This window comes from Rhinichthys klamathensis, unplaced genomic scaffold (genome assembly GCF_029890125.1).
Source record: "Rhinichthys klamathensis goyatoka isolate OS25496 unplaced genomic scaffold, OSU_Roscu_1.1 h1tg000491l_1, whole genome shotgun sequence".
Lineage (NCBI taxonomy): Eukaryota > Metazoa > Chordata > Actinopteri > Cypriniformes > Leuciscidae > Rhinichthys > Rhinichthys klamathensis.
In genome coordinates this window covers 318,176-339,311 of record NW_026606977.1, presented here as the reverse complement: position 1 = coordinate 339,311, position 21,136 = coordinate 318,176, and the positions used below count along the sequence as shown (strand labels likewise).

At 38.2% G+C, this 21,136-nt stretch overlaps 1 protein-coding gene across 3 annotated transcripts in view; it reads left to right on the top strand.

Annotated features, from left to right (window-relative positions):
* The window catches only part of ppp2r2ba (protein phosphatase 2, regulatory subunit B, beta a), a 60,964-nt gene that overhangs the window by 37,928 nt on the left and 1,900 nt on the right, over nt 1-21,136 (top strand). For all 3 annotated transcript variants that reach the window (XM_056237625.1, XM_056237624.1, XM_056237626.1), the window contains 5 exons: nt 11,039-11,136; nt 12,995-13,160; nt 13,640-13,752; nt 18,466-18,643; nt 18,856-19,020. In XM_056237625.1, coding sequence (XP_056093600.1) covers nt 11,039-11,136; nt 12,995-13,160; nt 13,640-13,752; nt 18,466-18,643; nt 18,856-19,020 — 720 coding nt within the window. The remainder of the gene's footprint in view (nt 1-11,038; nt 11,137-12,994; nt 13,161-13,639; nt 13,753-18,465; nt 18,644-18,855; nt 19,021-21,136) is intronic.

Below are 21,136 nucleotides of genomic sequence, written 5' to 3'. Positions count from 1 at the left end.
TGACAAGATCATCAATCGCTGCAAGCTAGAAAAGTAGCTGAGCTTCGAAAACTCATAGGGAGAGAGAAAGATAAAAATATTGCCTGGCAGAGAAAAAGCTTTGCGGTACTCCAATCTGCAAAGCAGGGCCCGAAGCCAGCAGAACTTAGCCTGGATAGACAGTATTGGCCTCAAGGTTCTGCGCAGGCAGCTGGCCCAGGCTCAGTTACATTACTGCTTATGTGGGCACTAGTGCACTAAAAGGAGGAGATTGCAGCATTAAGATGTAAGGTCACCTCATTCTAGGCCAATCTTATCTTCGTTTAATATAGTCTAACCTCACCACAGTCTTACCTCATTCTTACCTCACCGCAAGAATACCTCACTACATTGTAATACAAGATTACCTCAACTAGGGATGTTGATGGGCACATAAATAACAGGTACATTGCTCTCAACAGACACATGAAGTCACACACTAATTGTCTTGATAAATATTGTTTTGGACATAATATTTTATCTTGACAAATTAACCTGCAGCAACAACAACTTAAAGTAGTAGTCAGTTCCTGCGGGAAGACTGTGGACTTGGCAACACTGTCCAGTAGGTCCCAGAGGGTACTTGGATAAACCTATAAAACAAAAATGATGACTTAATAAAAAGTCAATTAAATGAATCACTAATAATCAGATACAATTGCATGGACCCAGAACTGTCAAAACTTAAATAAAACATACACTCTCAGATGTCTCATTAAAGAACGAGAAAACTACTTGGTGAGGTTTTCACCCACAATATTCATTGAATCATTGTGATTATGGTCATTTGAATAATATTAGTACTGTAAATGATATCCAGTAAAACACATTCCTGTGGCTCAAACAGTAGAGCATGGCAATAGCAACACCAATGGCAATGAACTGATAAAAATTCATACCTTAAATTCAATGCTAGTCACTTTGGATAAAGGTTTCTGCCAAACGCATAAATGTAAATGTATAATACCAGTAGAAAGGAACACAATTCAAACCTTACTTATAGATGTATGGGTGCAGATAAGACAAAAAAAGGTTGGGAAACACTACACTTTAAAGAAGATGAATTTAGGCCCTGTCTACACCTGGTATTAAGATGTGTTTTCGTCATTCTGATGACTAGTGGACGAAGTTAAATACCGGTGTAAAGGTGTCTAAAACGTTTTGAGCTTGTCCACTTTTGACCACTTCCAGAGGAAGTGGAAAAAGCATTTGACTGGATTGCTTTCGTAGAGTAAATGCTTGTGTGGTTGAATGCGTTCAAAAGATCTCCGCCTACTGACCTAATGCATAAACATTATGTGAAGCATGCTAGCGAGATGAGATTTAAACTTTGTCATCTGAAGTATGACATTCCTAATTTCTAACATGCACTCACAGCTTCCGGTGTCGTCTTGTGGCTGTCAGAGCAGAAACGAAAGCTGATGCTCTACGTGTGTTTTTTTGTTTGTTTTTTGTCTCCAGTCGTGTTCATATGAAGATAGATTTACCCGCCTATAGACCCTCCCCTGGAAGAACTTTAGGACAGAAGTGGTTGAAAGTGGACAAAAGAGACGGATTAAAGCACTATAGGTGTAAACAGGAATGTGTCTCCCTGTTCAACTTGTGATCTGATCGACCAAAATGCATCTTAATACCAGTGTTTAAATGTCTGTAAATTGATTTCCTTTAAAGCACCACAGCTAAAAAAAATATAAAAGCTAAAAACAAAACAAATCTAGATAAACTCACTAGTAAGCCTCACTAATCCTGAACCCACTCACAACATTGGTGGTTCGGACATTATATGTTTGCAAGGCCTTACATCAAGGGAATAAAATGGTTTCTCACACACACACACACACACACACACACACACACACACACACACACACACACACACACACACACACACACACACACACACACACACACACACACACACACACACACACACACACAAAACCATAGTCATCATAACTATAAACCTTACATTCTTCCTTGAGGGCATCTAACCCCATTTCATTTTCTATGAGTTATCAAATGTTTGTCTCTACATTGTACCACGTGTTATGTTTCCCTCAAACGGTTCATAGACCTCTATGCTGTCACCATGTAATGGCCTAGTTTAAAATATCTGTGCAGTTCATCAGTAGGGAGGACGCAGCACAGAGTGGCCCAGCGGGGGTGACCCTGCCACTCTAACCCCTGCAACACAATTTACACCCCCATGCTCTCACATCAGGGATAATGACATGCACTACCCCACACTATTATTCAAGACACAGAGAGAGTGACAGACAGGCAGACAGACTGCATCAGTAGAGGTTGCCAACACAAGCGGCCCCAGGCTACACTTTAAGACTTTAATCATAAAGAGAAATATTTCTCCAGCCCAAAAGGACCCCCATTTATAATTTAGAGGGAAACAGTGAGGCACTAATGTTGTTCCCCGGCGTCAGGCTGAGTGCATGAGGAGGACAAACAGCGAGGGGCAGGTCGCATTAAACATTCAACTGCTGTCAAACTCGGATTGAGGTTTTTATTGAGGGATGTAGTCAATGAAACATGAGGAGAAAGTTAAACTCATCAACTAAAGAATGACTTGAGAATCATCTGTATATATAGACAGCCTTGGAAAAGTGACAATCGGGCTCTTTAACAGTAGGAAGTACATTCACACACATGCAAACACAATGGCACTGTTGCAGAATCTAGTGAGCTAACTTGCTATCTACTACCTACATAGGCAGCTGCCTTCTAAGACTGCATTCTAACTGAAATGGAACTTCATAAAAGACTGATTTGGAACACACCACATAGGTAGCAATTGACCCTTCGCTAAGCCCCGCCCTCCCTAGTTACTGTTGCTAGCTAGACCGGAAACAAAACAACAGGCACGCCGCACACACTTGTTTGGGCTTGCGAGCTGGCCAAATAGTAGGTTAACGTTACGTTTTGAGTGGATGACGAGCGCGAGACGCCGAAATGGATGCCAATAAGATTCTGAATGGAAAGTTTACTTTTAAAAAATTGCCAAATGGTTCCATTGACAAGACCAAAGTGATCTGTGTGTTTTGTCGTTGTGAACTGAGCTATCATCATCGCAGCACGTCCAGTCTGAAATACCACTTGATGATGGCCAAGCACACACACACACACACACACAGCTGATGCGAAGCTCCACCCCCTCGTCAATATCAGGATTTCTTTCAGCCTTTTATTGATGGACAGTTACATTGTGTGAGAGATTATTTGCTCCAAGTGAGAATGTTAGTGTGAAATTGAACACAGTATATGCCAATGTTGTTTTCAATAAAAAAACATTTGCACAAAGCAAGCCGATCCACTTTTCCATGTTGATAAGAGCATTAAAATGAGAAAAAATAATGGGACAAAAAGAAATCGAGAGACATTTAGAATAGATAAAAATGTGCGATTAATCGCGAGTTAACTATGACATTAATGCGATTAATCACGATTAATTATTTTAATCGTTTGACAGCACTAGTAGCAATTATAACAAAAATATAAACTAGAAATTACATTGTTGCATGTTGCTGAGCTAATAGCACTATATTTTACATGAAGGTATATAGTGCTATATAAAATATTGAATAAAATAGTCATTTTATATTTAGAATTTTCTGATTTTGTTTCAGTATTTTAAGGTATAGAATGATATAGAAGCATAAATATAGTCAGCATTTCTCCCGCTTTCTCCACAATTGGGTGACTACTATATTCAAAATTCATTGCAGTGTATAGCAAACAAAACATAAAAAGCGAAACGTAGATACTCTACCATTTAAAAATTTGGGATGAGTAAGATTCTTTTTGAAAGAAATTAATACTTTTATTCAACAAAAACACATTAAATTGATCAAAAGTGACCGTAAAGACAATGTTTAAAAATAGTTTTGTTTCAAATAAATGCTTTCCTTTTGAACTTTCCATTCCTCAAAGAATCCTGAAAAAGTATCTTTTTAATATTGTTAATGATAATAATAAGACATGTTTCTTGTGCACCAAATCAGCATATTACATTTATTTCTGAAGGAACATGTGACACCGAAGACTAGAGTAATGATCACAGGAATAAATTACATTATAAAATGTATTCAAATCGAATTTTTGTTTTATTGTAATATTTCACATTATTACTATTTTTACTGTATTTTTTAATCGAATAAATGCAGCCTTGGTGAGCATAAGAGACTGTAGTCCGCTCACTAGGTTTTGGCCCAGAGCTAATTTATCCTTTTAAATTTTACTATCCCAATGTACTTCTTTTTAGTATCCTGACAATAAGGAAAGAAGCACTAAATGTAAATGAGGTACTATAAACACACACGCAGTCTGTCTCTTTTCTTATGGTCTCTGTGGTGTCCTGCAGCGTCAGTTCTCCACATCTGTAGTTAAATTATGTATCTGTTAATGACGTGTGAAATTCAAACCAGTTTCCCCCGCTTGAAGTTCAACCCCCTACATGCGGCCTTTCTCTCAGACACACACACAACACATATTCACCCACCCCTCCCATTCCCCGGAGGCCTACGCCACCTCTCTCCCATTTCCACAGGGCATTTTTCCAAGAAATAAGGTTAATTAGCTTTTTTTTTTTTGGTCTCAGTCTCTCTGCTGTGGTTGGATGTAGGCAGTGCTATGACTGTGTGTATCAGAGAGTCATTGACATTGTTGTCGATCAGCAGGTGGTCAAGCTTATTATAACCAGCTCAAATCACGCCCATGTCTGGTGAAATTGGTCCAGACCTGCATCATTTAGCAGCGGGCCAAAGGCAAGTCTTTATTCCACTGGCTTTGAAACCGCCAGACATCGACTTAAAGCAAGTCGATGCAATCTAGGCACGTTAACAAAACAGCAGGCACAGTCTACTGCATGTTGTTTTGTTTGCTATTCTGGCTGTAAAGTATAGATTCATCAATCAATATGAATTGACTTTAATGTTGAACAATCAAAAGAAAAAGAAGGTATATCAAAAACTGCCTGTGTTTACTCTCTGATATTAATTGAATCTAAGTGATTATGACTGTACAGTATACGATTCCTTTTTTTTTTGGAAACATTCTACGCATCTTTGGCCAGCAGTTTAATCTATAGTCTAAATAACAAGGCAACTGTGCATGGAGAGGGAATATGGGGAATTTTCTAGACACAGATCCATGAAAATTTAATTATTAAGGCAGATCTGGGCACACTTGACTAGTCTTGCATACCGAACTTTAATTTGCCGGGGAAGTTCAGTGTGCATGTTGTGCAATGTAGCAGAAATGTAAAGAAATAGTACATGCAAAAATGAAAATTCTGTAATTATTTTACATACCCTCAATGATAATCGATTTTGTATGACTTTCCTCCTTACATAAAACCAAAAACATGAATGAAAATCAATGATTACATGAATTCATAATAGTATTTTTTAATTTATACAACTATACTTTATTTTTATATACACTACCGTTCAAAAGTTTGGGGTCGGTAAGATTTGTTCATGTTTCATGTTTTTTCATGCTGAAGTCTCTTATGCTCACCAAGGAATTAATACAAGTATTCATTTATTTAAAAAAATGAACCCAAACTTTTGAACGGTTGTGTAGATTTTATTTATACTTACTAATAGCATAACATAATAAAAAAATTTAAAACATCTTTTTAAATATTAAGAGTTCTGAATCCATAAATTACCTTTTGTGTGAGAAACCATGGCGAAACCTGGTGTATTCTGGTGTCTACCTAGTTTTTTTTTTTTTTAAATAAATGTGCATTTTTATTTATTTATAATGACTTAAATGTGGGTCTGTCTGTTAGTGGAATACTTTTATTCCAGTTGAGTCTGATGCCATCAGTCCCCATTTGCTTTCATTTAATTGAAATGGCTTTCTTATATGAGATGTTCATGCTGCTCTTTTGTAGGTTATTAAATGAAGACAGAATTCATTCACATTTTTGGCAGTACGAACCGTTTAATCTATCTCATACAATCTTGTTGCACACCTAACCAATCTATCCTTCTGAATAGATGTTAAACACTTCTGATAGGTTAAGGCAGCTGTAAGCTTCTCTTTCGGGCTGATCCGTTGAGACGCTGAACTCAGCGAAAGGGCTTTAATCTCACAGACAATGGCGAACGTACAACTGTGCATTACAACACAGTGCTCTATCAGGTCCTGTGATGATTGCAGATTCCATGCAGACATGCTTCCACACAGGCTTTACACAAAATCATTTCATTTTGGCTTAACTTCAAAACAAGCATTGATTTTGTCTTTTGGAAATGATTGGATGTTCTGTAGCTGGAGACGGGCTCTCTAGACTCAGACTGACCTACTTTTCCATGAACCAGCCTCTCTCTTATGTTGCAGACAGCTGTGCCATGCTGAAACCTCAATGAGATCTAGAGAAGCTGTACTTTAAACACATTCCACTTGCTATTTTTCCTACAGATCTTTGTTGACCCACTGTCCTCTTTCGCTGCATAGTGGCATTTAACGTCTTGATATGGTGCATCAACTTGATCTCATTCTCATTTTGCCTGTGCGAAGGCAAAGAAAATCAATTTGTAGATCAATATAAGCTAAGTGTGACTATATTAGACTTTGTTCTGTGGATGTTCTTTGCAGCCTTTAAACAGCAGGACATTATAACCCAGCTGTGTTTGGAATGGAAACTGCTTACAGCATACTGCAATATACTGCATATAGCTTACTTTTTTTTGTTGAAAATGTATAATAAAACACATTTTAGACAGTAGTTTGCTGCATTGTTGTGACATTTTTAATTCAGTGAGTGAACATGATTATTTTGCATTTGTAATCCAATTTTGTGTATAAAATATACTGTATATATACATATATAATTTGTGGCTTATAATTAGTTAAAACATGTTAAATGGTACAAATTGTGGTTAATGTTAAAAAAAAGAAAATGTACATACTGTGCACATTATAGGCAACATACTGCTTAAATATTATGCTAATATGCCATTATGAACATTATATTTTTTATATTTCCCATGATGCCTTTGTGATGGGGAAGCCATGATCATATATGTTCCAGAGCTGCCGGGGCTGCTGGGATTAGACAGGTTGGCACGGTAACCCACTTTATGGTGTGTGAGTAATGAGAGCGGCTGCAAATTACACAAGAGAGATCTGTTCTTTCCCAGAAGCACTTTGGGTATATGAGACCCTGACCTTTGACCCTGCTGTTGCAGACATGGGTGCCCGCAGGATTTATTAACTGCACTCTGTAATCCACTGCCCACTTTATTAGTCATAGGCAGCTTAGTATAAAGACATTCAAAATAGATGACTAACCTGTAGGATATCAAATCTGATTCCCTCTGAATTTTACAAAGCAAACAACACGTCTGGATCACCCTAAAAGAAAGAAACAAGAAATCACATTTTTTTTTATAGAAATTACACGTTTATATATAAATCAGCATAAATTAAAAGCTATAAAACAAGTACTTCTATTAGTTTACAATTCGTTATTTTTTATATTATGGGAATGAGAGTTTTTCATGAATGTCAATGCAAATTGTTTATTTTTATTATTATTTTTATTATTATTTAAATGTGATCTGAACATTTTTGTAATATTCATCCACATCCCTAGTGTTCTTCAGAGTCACTGAATCAAGTTAAACGGATATCAATTTGTGAAATACTCTTTAGCTGGATATTTCTTGTCAAACAGTCACACACGCATGGGAATGCTGGACCACAGGACCTTGAAATAGCTTTTATGAAATCACTCTCTCTTTCTAAGTCAACACCCCCCCCCCCCCAAATAGTGTTCCTCTATTTGGCTTTCCTTCTCTGCTGTCTCATTTATCCTTGAGAGTAAGATGAGAAATAACATGTCTGTAATTGAGCAAACTCATTAAAACATTGTCATCAGTTTTCTCCCTGTCTCAGACTGCAGTGTGCTAATGTGTTTATAATGAGAAAGGCCTGTGTTATTGCCAAGCAAAGAGTGTACGGTCAGGTGCTCCTCAACGATTGATCAAATGTTGCTGTATCCCAGAGCTACTTCTGTTATTACCTTATGCAACATCCAACTCTTTTCAGGGCGCTTTGTTGAGTCTTTTCTATTGCCGCTCACTGTTGAGAAACAAAGAACAGCAAGATAATTAGTAAATGAATACAATTTATTCTGACTGTAATGACTTCAACTCGCCCTCCCTCAAGAAGTAGGGGGTTTCACAGTCTCTCTCTGTGCAAACAAAGATAAGAAATGCAGCATCCAGATCAATGGGCTTAGACGTTGAATATCTGCTTTAATTTCGCAAGGGAATGACATATCTTTATGCCGACTATTAGACTTTTTAATGCATCATTCATTTAGTAACGTGCCTGAGAAATAACAGTCTCACCATGTCCGAATCCTCCCATTCGGAGTCCTTCATCATCGTCATTTAGGACAGCAAGATTTTCCTGACGCCCTTCCCATATGACGCCACTGTAAAGCGTACTAAAACTGAAGAGAAAACATATTCATGCAGTTATTGATTAACAATGCAACATTAGACTGTCCAATACATTTTATAATAATAATCAATCTATCCATCCTTCTATCTATCCATCCATCCATCCATCCCTCCCTCCCTCTGTCTGTCCGCATATTTCTGGATAACTAAAGTGCATTAAGAACAAAATTAGTTGTTCCAATTTAGCAGACTTTTAGGTATATCAATTTAGTATACCAAAAGTACAATCGGAGGGTATATTAAGTACATAAATATGTACATGTATTTGTAGTATACTTAGACATTTTAAAATACATTTTGGCATATTTATTTTTCACCAGGGTATCCATCCATATAATACAATATACTGATTAAAATGAAATATAAATAGACAAAATAAACCTAAATATACATTATAGAAAACATAGAAAGAATGTGCCATTGTGAATAAATCACACTGTTCTGCAGCTATTTGTACAATACTTCAGGACGGTTTCAGCAGTATTTCAGCATTCAGCAGCCATGATGTTCAAAAATAACTTAATTTTCTCAGTCTCTCCCCCACCGTGCCATTGACCGGCATCCGACGCTGTAAGCCACGCATTCAGGCTGTTTAACACACACAGCAAAGTCTTCCAGTCAAATGTGGCACAACAGTAATGGAAGGGGTCTCCATGGCAACCACTTCCTCCCGTTTTCAATTCAGCAAGCAATAAATTCAGTGTGTGGGTTCTCAAACAAAAAAATAAATTTGAAGCACTCTTTCCTACTTGTTACATCAAGACCCCTTCGTATTTCATTAACGGATGCCACTAAAGACGCAACATCTACCAAAGCAATGTCTGTTTGCAGACCGACACAGAATAATCACGCAATCTACTGTTTTTAGCTAATCACCCTTCAAACAAATGCATCTTTTAGAGGAAGATAAAAGAAGATTTCTGAAAGGTATGGAAACCCTCCTACAGATGTGAATAGTAACCTAAGATTCAGAGGTTCAGAAACTTTTGGTTGAAAATAACAATCCATCACTAAATTGCTCGTTTTGTATTGTATGCCTAGAAAAGATGAAAGACTTGCTTATCTTTTCTCTGTGTACCAGCATTAAAATCAATCTTTCTAGAAACTGATTTATTAGATGTCTCGAGGTAATCCTGTCGTATGTAAATTATGAGGCAGTTTCTGTCCTCGGCGGTGAATCCCGTGGATTTAGTGTTGAACGTGAAGGATGTTGTGTATTTCTGTGTCAGATGATAATGAATGGAAGGAAGGATAGTCGGAGGAGGGGAGCGTAGGCTCTCTGTGGAGGGTGGAGATTTCGGAGCTTTTGCTCTCTTTATCTGTTCAAGTGCACGCAATGTTTTTTTCAGCCCTTTGGTCTGATGCAGGGATTCCATAAGTATTTAATCTTCTGCTAAACATGATTTTTGGGGATTATTTTATGTATTTGCATGCACAAAAAATTCAGAACTTTTCCTAAGTCTCTTTTAACCTTTTTCTCACAAATGTGTGCCACTAGAACAAAACGCATTTCTTCCAGTCGGTATCGACAGCTTAACATTATTAAGAGAGGCAGGCATTTAACATAATATGCAGATTTAACACATGTGGATTTAACATATGCGAATTTAGATGGAGGACTTATTGCTGTTTTTCGACAAATCACAATGTTGTTTGACAAACTAATGCATTTCTAACCACTGTAGCTCTTAATTCTGCTGTGATTAATAAAATCGACAATAATAAAAGCTTATCATTTATTGTATTCTGGTATTGCAGAACACAATAGCCCGGATTTCTGAATATATTTCATATATATTCCTAACACCATCTTTTTATAAGAATAGTAGACCTAAGAATAACTCTACTATGAATTGATATTCTTCTGGCAACCTGCATTATTTTAATGGAAAAGTTCACCCAAAAAAATATTTACTCACCTTCATGTCTTTCCAGACCTGTGTGACTTTCTTTTTTTTTCCACGTATGCAGTTCTCAAATCTCATTGACTTTCAAGTCCAGAAGTCAATTTTAGTTGTACAGCACTTTTTACAATCCATGTTGTTGCATTCATATGGCGTTTCAAGACGTGCACACAAGGTCCGATGACAATGATGCCAAACATGTCATTCGTTTTTAATTTCTTCAAAAAATTTTTTTTTAAAGTTGATCTTTGTGACCAATTGCAACACGTCAAAAGTGAATACACTTGCATATTACGCTTGTTGTTCGCAGCCACTGGAGTGGTTAAATATGTTTTGGAAAACTAAGCTGTATAATTAACCAATTTCCCAGATGTTTTATATTACTCCATGGTCTCTTTCTTCTTGCATAATAAAATAGTTTACTCTCAAATCAATATGTAGCTGTGTAATAAGTGGTTTAATGTACAGAGAGCCCGTCATTAATCACCAAATAAACCCCTTAAGTGACATAGAAGATCAATCATTGTGGTTTACTTTATGATAATGACCAGGTCACTGTACATTATACCTCATAAAGAGTGGCAAGTATTGTATACATAAAGGCTCTCTTGTGTTGTGTTGCAGCTGACATCATCTCTACTGTGGAGTTCAACTCTACTGGAGAGCTCTTGGCCACGGGAGACAAGGGAGGAAGAGTTGTGGTTTTCCAAAGGGAGCAAGAGGTAAGACGAAACCATGAAATCTTTCACATCATGCATTCATTCCTGTAAAAAAAAAAAGGATGGCACTCAGCAGGTCAATCTAATCTGTACTTCTCTTACTGTGTGAGCAAAAACCACAAGGTCGCACCCTGTAACACAACTTCCTGTGGCTTTGAACAAGGTTTCAATAGACGCACAATGGTAACACAGGTGAGGTCTCGATAAACCTCAGGTGCACATGCTCAGACGTGAAGCTTTCGTCACGTGTTTATTCATTAAACAGCAAACAGTTTTTGGGAAGCTTCTTTAGAGGGTTGATACACTACAGGCTACTAACAATAAGTAACTAAGTACACTGAAGCAACTTAAAGGGATAGGTCACCCAAAATGAAAATTTCGTCACCATGTACTCTTGTCGTTCCAAACCTGTATGACTTTATTTCTACTGTGGAACAAAAAAGAAGTTTTTTTTCCTCTCCACATATTGTAAGTCATAACCAAACCTGTTTGGAAACAAGAGAACTATATATTTGTATATAAATAATTATACAATTATATTTAATTTAATCAGAGTTGTATTTTTAGGACAAAAACAATTCAATTAGGATGACAGCATCAAACTTTAACAGATACATTTACACTAAATACTGCTATATACACAACTAGACAAAAATACAAACACAAATGACACAATTCAGTTAAAAACATACAGCAGTATATACCAGATTCATTTAACTAAGGTTAAATACAGGTACACTTATATCTATACTGTATGTGCATATTTTTCTATTACTAAAAATCAGCATTAAATTCATCCTATAGTATGGGAGGTTATTGATTTAGCTATTTGATTCACATTTTAAAAACAACATCAATGACAAGTTCTCAAAAAGTGTCCTGTATTCATTGTAAACATTTAGCTCTAAAAGGCCTAAAATACCAAATCAGTGACACTTTTATTTATTCATTGAAATATAAACTGTCCAAATGAACAAGATTCACTGAGAGGGTTGGTCGTTTAGGACAGTGCAACGGTAAAGCTGTGTACACAATACAATGAGACATTAAAAGAGCAAATTAATGTTTGGTCGAGGTACACTGCTACTCATTGGAAAAAGTAGCTTGTTATTGGAAAACAGTCACTATAAACTACTGTCACTATACTCCTCAATGCTGAAGGAGGGCTTTTCTTTTCAATTCAGTTTATTCTGCCTGTAGAATAGATGGCATGCTGTCAGCAAATCCAGACACATACGAACATGCCCAAAACGCTAGTACACACACACACACACACACACAAATTCTTATAACCTCCTCTAGAGAGGGACTGTTCTCTGTTTACTTTAATTTAACTGCATGAGTGGTTTTCACAATTATTGATTTTGATGGTTCCCAACGTAAAAACTTCCTTATTTCCATGCTGTCATTGATCGCGAATGCATTAAATGTAATAGTCCAACTGTGACCAAGAAACCTGCAATTAACCGTTAACAGAATCAGCAGCACATTATATGATATTCACAGGCAGAAAGCCCTGTAGATTTCCATTAATCTCAATGCTCATTATTAACAAAGTTCCACACATCCTGTGTCTCTTCCAAGTTCATTTATTAAATATTTTCAGCTAATTAGATTATGTTTTCTGTTCAGAATTTAGTCATTCTGCAGAGTACTGAGATACGAGACCAGTGCGTCGCGTTGGTGTCGCTCACTATCAATCACTCCACCGGCCTCGTCCTGCTGCTCGCCACAAATACCTATATGAGCATAACAAAACAAATGATAGTAACAAAACAAATGATAGTAATGAGCTATGTTGGTCTTTGCAACTGAACAAACAACCTAGATAGATGAAATCTCTCTCTCTTCTCGCCCACAGAGCAAGAACCAGCCTCACAGACGTGGGGAGTATAATGTTTACAGCACGTTTCAGAGTCACGAGCCGGAGTTTGACTACCTGAAGAGTTTAGAGATCGAGGAGAAGATCAATAAGATACGCTGGCTGCCTCAGCAGAACGCTGCCTACTTCCTGCTCTCCACCAATGGTGAGTGACGTTTGAGATCTCAGTGCAAAAAATAGTGCTGTGACAGGGATAGTTCCCCCAAAAATAAACGTCTGCTATCGTTGACTCATCCTCACATTGTTCCAAACCTGTATGACTGACTCTTGTGTGGAACACAAAAGAAGATATTTGAAAGTCAGTGAAGTCCAAACATCAATATTTGATTATAATAGCTGCTGGCATTTCAACAAAAGATTGTTGGAACAGAACAGTAAGGAGCAGTAAAGTCTTCCAATGACATCATACATCTCCCCATGTTCAGATGGTATGGCTACGGTTTATATACTCAGTTGGTGCTGGATATTTTCCAGCCATGTGCCAGATTGTGTCCCACAGACTGTTAAATTTCTCACTGCCCACCTTTTTATTTTCTTCTCTCTCTCTTCTATTTCTCCTCCTTTTATCATGTCTTGCTCCCTCCAAGTGGTATATTGAAGCTGTGTGTAACTGTTTATTTTCAGATAAAACTGTGAAACTGTGGAAGATCAGTGAGAGGGATAAGAGACCGGAGGGATATAACCTAAAGGATGAAGATGGAAGAATCAGAGACCCGTCCACCATCACCTCATTACGGGTCAGCATGCTTGTAAATTACGGGACACCACCTGCAAATTCACAATAAAGACAAGCGCATTTGTTTAATATGGATACTCAAAATGTGTTATATTTGTTTATTAGATATGTCAGAACACCTAAGGATGATTCTGACAAAAATGTATAAAAAGAAAATAAAGAAAATATATTTTACCTAAAAAACATGAAGCCTATTTAAGTGAAATTATTTTCATAATTTATTTAAATTTCATCCATTACAGTAATCAGAATGTCCTTAATTGTCATGAAAATGACGTCACAATACAGAAAATATTAATGGTCTTCAAAATAGGCTTCATTTTCTTTAAAATCCCACTCCGATCATATTTTGAGCTATTTTTAAACATTCCCAGTGGTCTTTAAATTATGATTATGTCATTTTTAGCCAAAATCACAAAACCTGTGCCGTTTTCTGGGACTTCGCTTCAGCAGAGCGGCAGTAGCTCATTAGCAATTCGCCTCTGCGTTGTGGGCGGAGCCGTTGGCACGGAGACGCCCCTCCCCCTGCCCGTTGCTGAGAGCTCTGTCTCTCCCGCTAGCTTACACCCCCAATACCGGTGGGGCAACAGTATTATATACACGTTAATTATTATTATCCGAAGTTAATCAAAGTTATCACCGATCACCGATCATTATTTCACTCCAAGACGTCGCGTGTGGAGACGCCCATTGGAGTTACTACGTCACAACTCCAGTCTATTTTAGCCGGCATTTTAGCGTCTGCTACTGATTCACAGCCATTTGAATGTAGAAATACTCAGAAATACAACTTTGAGCTTATTTTTCTCAAGGTATGTCCTCTAACATCAGAAAAATGCCACAAGAACATGTTAACACCTAGAAAAACATTATTTTCATCGGAGTGGGTCTTTAAGCATGATATATTTTCTTATTTATTTCTTTTGATTAAAAAATTTAACATGACTCTTGAACATGACATGTTCTTCAAAGGTTTCTTAAGATGCACTCCTACAATCCGTGTCTAAGTATTTCAGCAGTTTAGCTGACAGTAATGTATGATGAAATCTGCAGCTAGCTTGTGTAGAATCTTGTTTTTAAGCCGGAATGGCACATAGCTGAACAGTTACATTTCATCTTCCACTGAATCCTCAACCAAGAAGTCAGAGGTTTATTATAAATCTTCTGGTGCATGTTCTCATTAACGCTTTGAGGAGTTGCTGCTGTTCGCTCAAATTCTCACATGAAGCTGACAAACGATGAGCTGTCAGCGACCAAATTCATTCATAATCAAACAGCAAGGACAAAGAGAGATGATAATGTGCAGTGAAGGGGCTCACAATCATTCCTCCCTCTGCTCTCCTTCTCACTCGTTCTCCACTCATCCCTCCAAATTGAATACAGATACAAAGAGGGCGCGACTCCGAGTGCCCATTAATGTTTGGTGCGGTGTCTGTTTTCTGCTCCATGGCCTAATGGATTAAAGCACTCCACTCCTCCACCATTGTCTGTCCGGGCAGAAGATTAGCCTGACACCGGGGTGATGGCATGGAGCGGGCGGCAATCCCATTTGGACCGTGAAATGTATGTGCGGTGGAGATGCGGAGACGGATTTATCATGGAGCTCCGGTAGTGAGGGAGGAGGGGAAGGATGAGACACACATGTCATGTGTTCTGGCAGTCACCATTGCCAGCGCTGTGATCTTACTCTTGTCTCAGTATGCGATTTTACCCCTAAGGTTCGCAGTGGACGGGTTTCTACAATCCATGAGGTGACGTGATGCACGGTGTGACCGCCGTGCCATTTAAAGCCAGCGGTTAGCTGACCTTTTATAACAATACAGCAAATCAAAATGGATTCTTGTGCTATTTGACCTACTAATGCTGTCTGTCTGTGCCATAAAAACGGAAAGCTAGGTGTTGGCCAATCCCCCCAACCCCCCCCCCCCCCGCCTGTCTTAGCGGTAGATAATAAGCATGTTTTATTATCTTTACCATGGTCTTTCACTCTCTCCTTTTCTCCTGCGTGATCCGTTTGCTCTTTGAACTACTGGCTGATTTGGCACAGGAAGTTATTTTCTCTCAGGAGACATTAGATACCGAGGGATCTCCTTAGATTCCCAGTTATTTTATACATAAAGAAAAGGACAAATTCCTATAGCGCAAGGCTTATGACTAATGGCATGATTCCCGCTTATTCTGGCTAAAAATCACCCACTATCATCTAACTGACAGTTAATGTTGTTATAAAGCGGTGGTTCTCAACCATTTAGCAAACTCCCATTGCTTAAAATTATTTAAACTGTTATATTTAAACAATCTAATCGAATTATATCGCTAAGATGAAAATGTATGTTTCTTTTTTTCCACTCAATAACTACCAAAGAACAACTTCTAGAATCACAAAATCAAAGTGTTGTTGTCTGGCACAATGGTTCTGCTCATCTGATTTAAGTGCCTCCTCTTTCAAAGAGTTGATGATAACCTGGCAAATCCATTGACTAGTTCTTCCTAAGACATTGAACCCTTACTGATGAAAATATGCATCAGATGGTCAGCGAATAAACTGTGGGTGGTCCATGGATGTGCCATGCTATGCTGAGACTAATAAAAGAATGACACATAAATCTGTCAGCGTGTCAAACAAACAGCGCATCAAATGCTAATTTATGCACTTAGGCGTGCACCGCTAAATCAAACCATCCTGATGTACATATTCCTCTCTTAAAGCTACCACAGAATCATTTAGCTCTGCATTTGAATGCAACATTATAATAGTGGTTCAAAAAACTGAAGGGTAATTTCAGAGCTAAGGACTGATTTGAATGCGTCTCACTTAAGGCAGAGGTGCTTCTGTGATGTGGTAATGAGTGACTCTCTTTTGGGATGACAGTTGCTGCCTCTAACATCAGCGTCAGTTAAACAGCTCACATCTGCATACTGCAATTAGGACCTGCGGGTGGAGCGCTGGTGCTGTTCTGGGCACCCGCTAACAGCGGGAAGTGCAATACAGTGGACTCTTATAAATGTGTCCCGCCGGATGGTTCCAGCTCACAAATGCCAAACACACATTGAGCACCATCATAATGGTCATTAGCCCCACTTAGATGCGAGAGCAAAATAGAACTCTAAAAAAGGTTAATCATGCATTTTTAATTAGTTATAGCAATTATTAAACCCCCCATGAAATGATTTGAGGAGTTAAGATTCCATTCCTCTGTTAAGCCTTTGGTTTGCATTTCAGACCCGAATATCATACTTGACGGCTTGTACTGTGGATGAAAGCAATGACACGTTTAAAATTAATAAAATAAAGTCACTTTCTTTGCAACTGATGTTTGGGAAAGGAAGTAAATGGTAGCCAAATTAATTTATTATGTAAGGGAAGTAGGACATTCTCTTTCAAGAGAGAACACATATTTTGTATAGTGCAAGATGTGACAATCAGTGCCTATTTGGTGCCTATCAGAGCTGGCCCGAGCCTTTTGGGGGCCCTAAGCAGAATTTGATTTGGGGGCCCCTCCCACTACGCGGAGTCACCTGTGCTTGACGATTATTGACACAAATATCACGCAATAATGATACATTATAAATTAATACATTGAGGTTATGTATAAATACAAAATAAATACTTAAAAAATAGATAGCCTACTTAAATATTTTTTTTAACTTTTACTTTACTCTTTTACTAACTCTTTGAAACGTCTTAATACAAACTGTCTCAAAACATATTAAATAAATTATTTGCTCAAATAATGACAACTGAGAAATCAAAAACATAATAAGAGCAAGGGTTCAACAATGACAATTATTGTTGAAAACTGTAAAAATATTATTATTTCTCAACTGTCTCAATACAGTGTAACTGTCCACAAAATGTTTATTATTATTATTATTATTGTAACGGACTTTGTTAGATTGTACATGACAGAATCCAACAAAGTCTGTTACTATAATACCAGTAATGATGTACTGGCGCTCGTTGTATGTGTGTATGCAATGTATTTTTCCCCTCTGGGCTTGCCGTAGATAGGAATGGTTCAATTGCTGCACAAAACATACCGTAAGTAATCATGCAAACATACTTTTATCTTGCTCTTTTTTCTCCTCCTGTGTCATTTTCTTCGTTCTTTTTTCGGCACCTTTTTTGTGACATGGCTTAACATTACCGCGAGTCCGCGACTATGCGCAGTTGCGCACGAATTGTCTATGCACGCGCGAGGTGTCTAGATTATGCGCATGACTTAAACGCTGGCAGACACAGCAGCAGTTGTAGGGAGGTATATTGATCATGAAATCAGAATTTTCTTGTCTTTAATAATTCATTCATTCATATTAATTCATTAATTTATGTCACTTGTTTAAGTTATCTAAAGAAATGTTTTTCGATTTTTCGGCTCGATTGGGGGGGCCCCCTGGTGGCCAAGGGGCCCCAAGCAGCCGCTTAGTTCGCTACCTCAAAGCTAATGCAAACATCCATAAAACTTGGGTTCATTGGGTCTTTTAAAAGAGAATATTAAAATAAGCTTAACTGTCTCCCTGTTCTGACCTGCTGTTCAATTCAGCGTTCTTCAAATAGAGTTGTGGTTTATTATTTATGTCCCAGTTCTTGCTGATGAAATGCAAGAAGATAAACCAACTAGTGGTCATATGACCAACAATCTTTGAAAAAAGTGGCTGTTGTAATTGTTACAGCAGATTCTGACTTTTTTTTTCTGTCTTTTCATTACTTCAGGTGCCAGTACTGCAGCCCATGGACCTCATGGTTGAGGCCATGCCTCGGAGAGTGTTTTCCAATGCACACACGTACCACATCAACTCCATCTCTGTCAACAGTGACTACGAGACCTTCATGTCCACCGATGACTTAAGGATCAACCTGTGGAACCTGGAGATCACAAACAGAAGCTTCAGTATCCTTTGTAGGTCATTAAATCTGACAGAAACATGTTTTTGAAAAAGAAAGTTTACCTTCAGGACTAGGCCCAGCACAATTGTAAACCATTTAGTTGTCAACCTAAATTGGTCTTTTCTCCTATTTGCTGGTTTCCCATTATGACTATTATTTATGATTCATTGTGCTGCTACTACTAGACCTGCAAGTTTTCCTGAGCTGCTTTTTCAGACATTGTAGACATTAAGCCAGCAAACATGGAGGAGTTGACGGAGGTGATAACGGCAGCAGAGTTTCACCCACACCAGTGCAACACCTTCGTCTACAGTAGCAGTAAAGGCTCCATACGTCTGTGTGACATGAGGGCATCAGCGCTCTGTGACAACCACTCGAAATGTGAGTCAGTGCAACCCTAAAGGAAAAAAAAGACATTAATGAGACACTTGTTGAAATACACTATCGTTCAATTTTTTTAAAGAAATTAATCATTTTATTCAGCAAGGATGCATTAAATTTATCAAAAGTGACAGCAAAGACATTTACAGTGTTACAAAAGATTTATATTTTGAATAAATGCTGTTCTTCGGGGGGGGGGGGGAAATATTAAGCAGCACAACTGTTTCCAACATTGATAAGAAATGTTTCTTGAGGACCAATTAGCATTTTGTTATGATTTCTGAAGGATCATGTGACACTACCTATGTTTCCATCTAAAGTTGGGAATTTAACTTATGCACAAAATTTTGCGAGTCCATCCCGTGTGTTCCTTGGCGCAAAATATCTGTAATAAAATGGAAGTTAAATTACATTATAAAATATATACAAATAGAAAAAGAGTTATTCTATTGTTTTAACATTTCACAATATCACTGTGTTTATGATCAAATACATGCAGCCTTGGTGAGCATAAGAGACTTCCTTCAAAAACACTTAAAAAAATCTTACCAACCCCAAACTTTTGAACGGTAGTGTACACTTATAAAATGATTGTGAATAGCTTAGCTCAGGTAATTTTCATTATGGAATTTGATGAGAAATGTTCGAGTTCATATTGAAATCTCAGACTTTGCAGACAATTGAGATAAAAAAAAATGCAGCTAAAAGAAACAAGGGCTGATTGCTTAGAGAAGCGGCAGCACACATCTAATCGCCATACTGTAGGATTTAAAATACCATTCATGTCTCTTGCACAAATGGTGCGGAATGAGTTATGCACCGACATTTAATACTTAGGATTAGGGATTTGAACAAACCCCCAATAGGTAGGTAACAGCAAACACCACTACTAAAGCTTCTCTGAGGTCCTTAACATGTTGCAGACATTTTTGTCCCAGTTTAAATGCGTGCTTACTACATTCTACCAACATTTATTGTAATATTACATATGCATGGGGCAGTACAGCTCTAGAAACACTGTTGTCTCTAGAGAGCACAGCCAGTACATACGCCATGACAGGGATTAGCCTCTCTTCCACCTAGGGCGAGGGCGTTGGAGGTGAGGATTATGCTAATTTTTAATATGATTGCGTCTCCTTGAGCTTAACTGGCTAATTTCATTTGGGGATTGGACACAATGCAGACTGATGAACCTATACTGATGGTATACAGTGGCATCCCCTTTGGCTGCACATGGCTGAATTGATAACCACAAATTGACAGATTTCCATTTCTTAAGGCTCGGGTCTCCAGTTTAAGGTGGGAAACATCCATGTGCATTTGATGATCAGATTGAATGCATTGACATTTAAGCTAGGCATAAAAATCAATGCTCAAGGAGAGATAGCAATGCCTATAGTTTTCTCACCGCTCAAAGAATTCGGTCATTTCCTTAGTTTTATCGACGTGCTTACTGGTCCATGCGTTCGCATCCTGTTGAATAGACATTTACATACTGCTGCTGAATTTTAAAAGGCCCGATTTGCTGGAGGGGGTAACAACTGTGAGGGCTTGAGTTTTAGCTGCCTTGGTTTGTATCTCCAGAACCACACTGACCTAAATTATACACACATCTGTCAATTTTTTCCCTGGTACATGATCTCACAGCAGGCAGATCTGCCAGTTTGCCTCAGGAAAGACCTCCTCAATGTCTTCTCTATCGCATAGTGTGAGCTGCTCCTTCCATCCACACTAATAAATCTTCCAGACATCCCAGAGAATATTCTTAAAAATCAATCTGCGGTGGCAGGCGGGGGATGCTAACCAAGCCCAGCAGGGCTCCGAGTCTGGGCGGAGGGTCGTATCCCCTCATATCACTCCCCAGAGGACTCATTAGCCCCCTCTGAATGAAACCCAGCAAGACTGCAGGTGGACAGGCTCACAATGTGACGAGGCACACTCATGACAAACACCTGCAGTCCACCAGTGCCCAAATATCCCCGCAAGCATTGATCTGTTTCCCCCCCCACTGCCCATGTTTTTTCATCCGCCTGCCGACACATCACAGGATAATCCACAACTAAGTCAACAAAACAGTGAGGGGATAATCGATAGTAGATGATAAAAATCTGTTTCT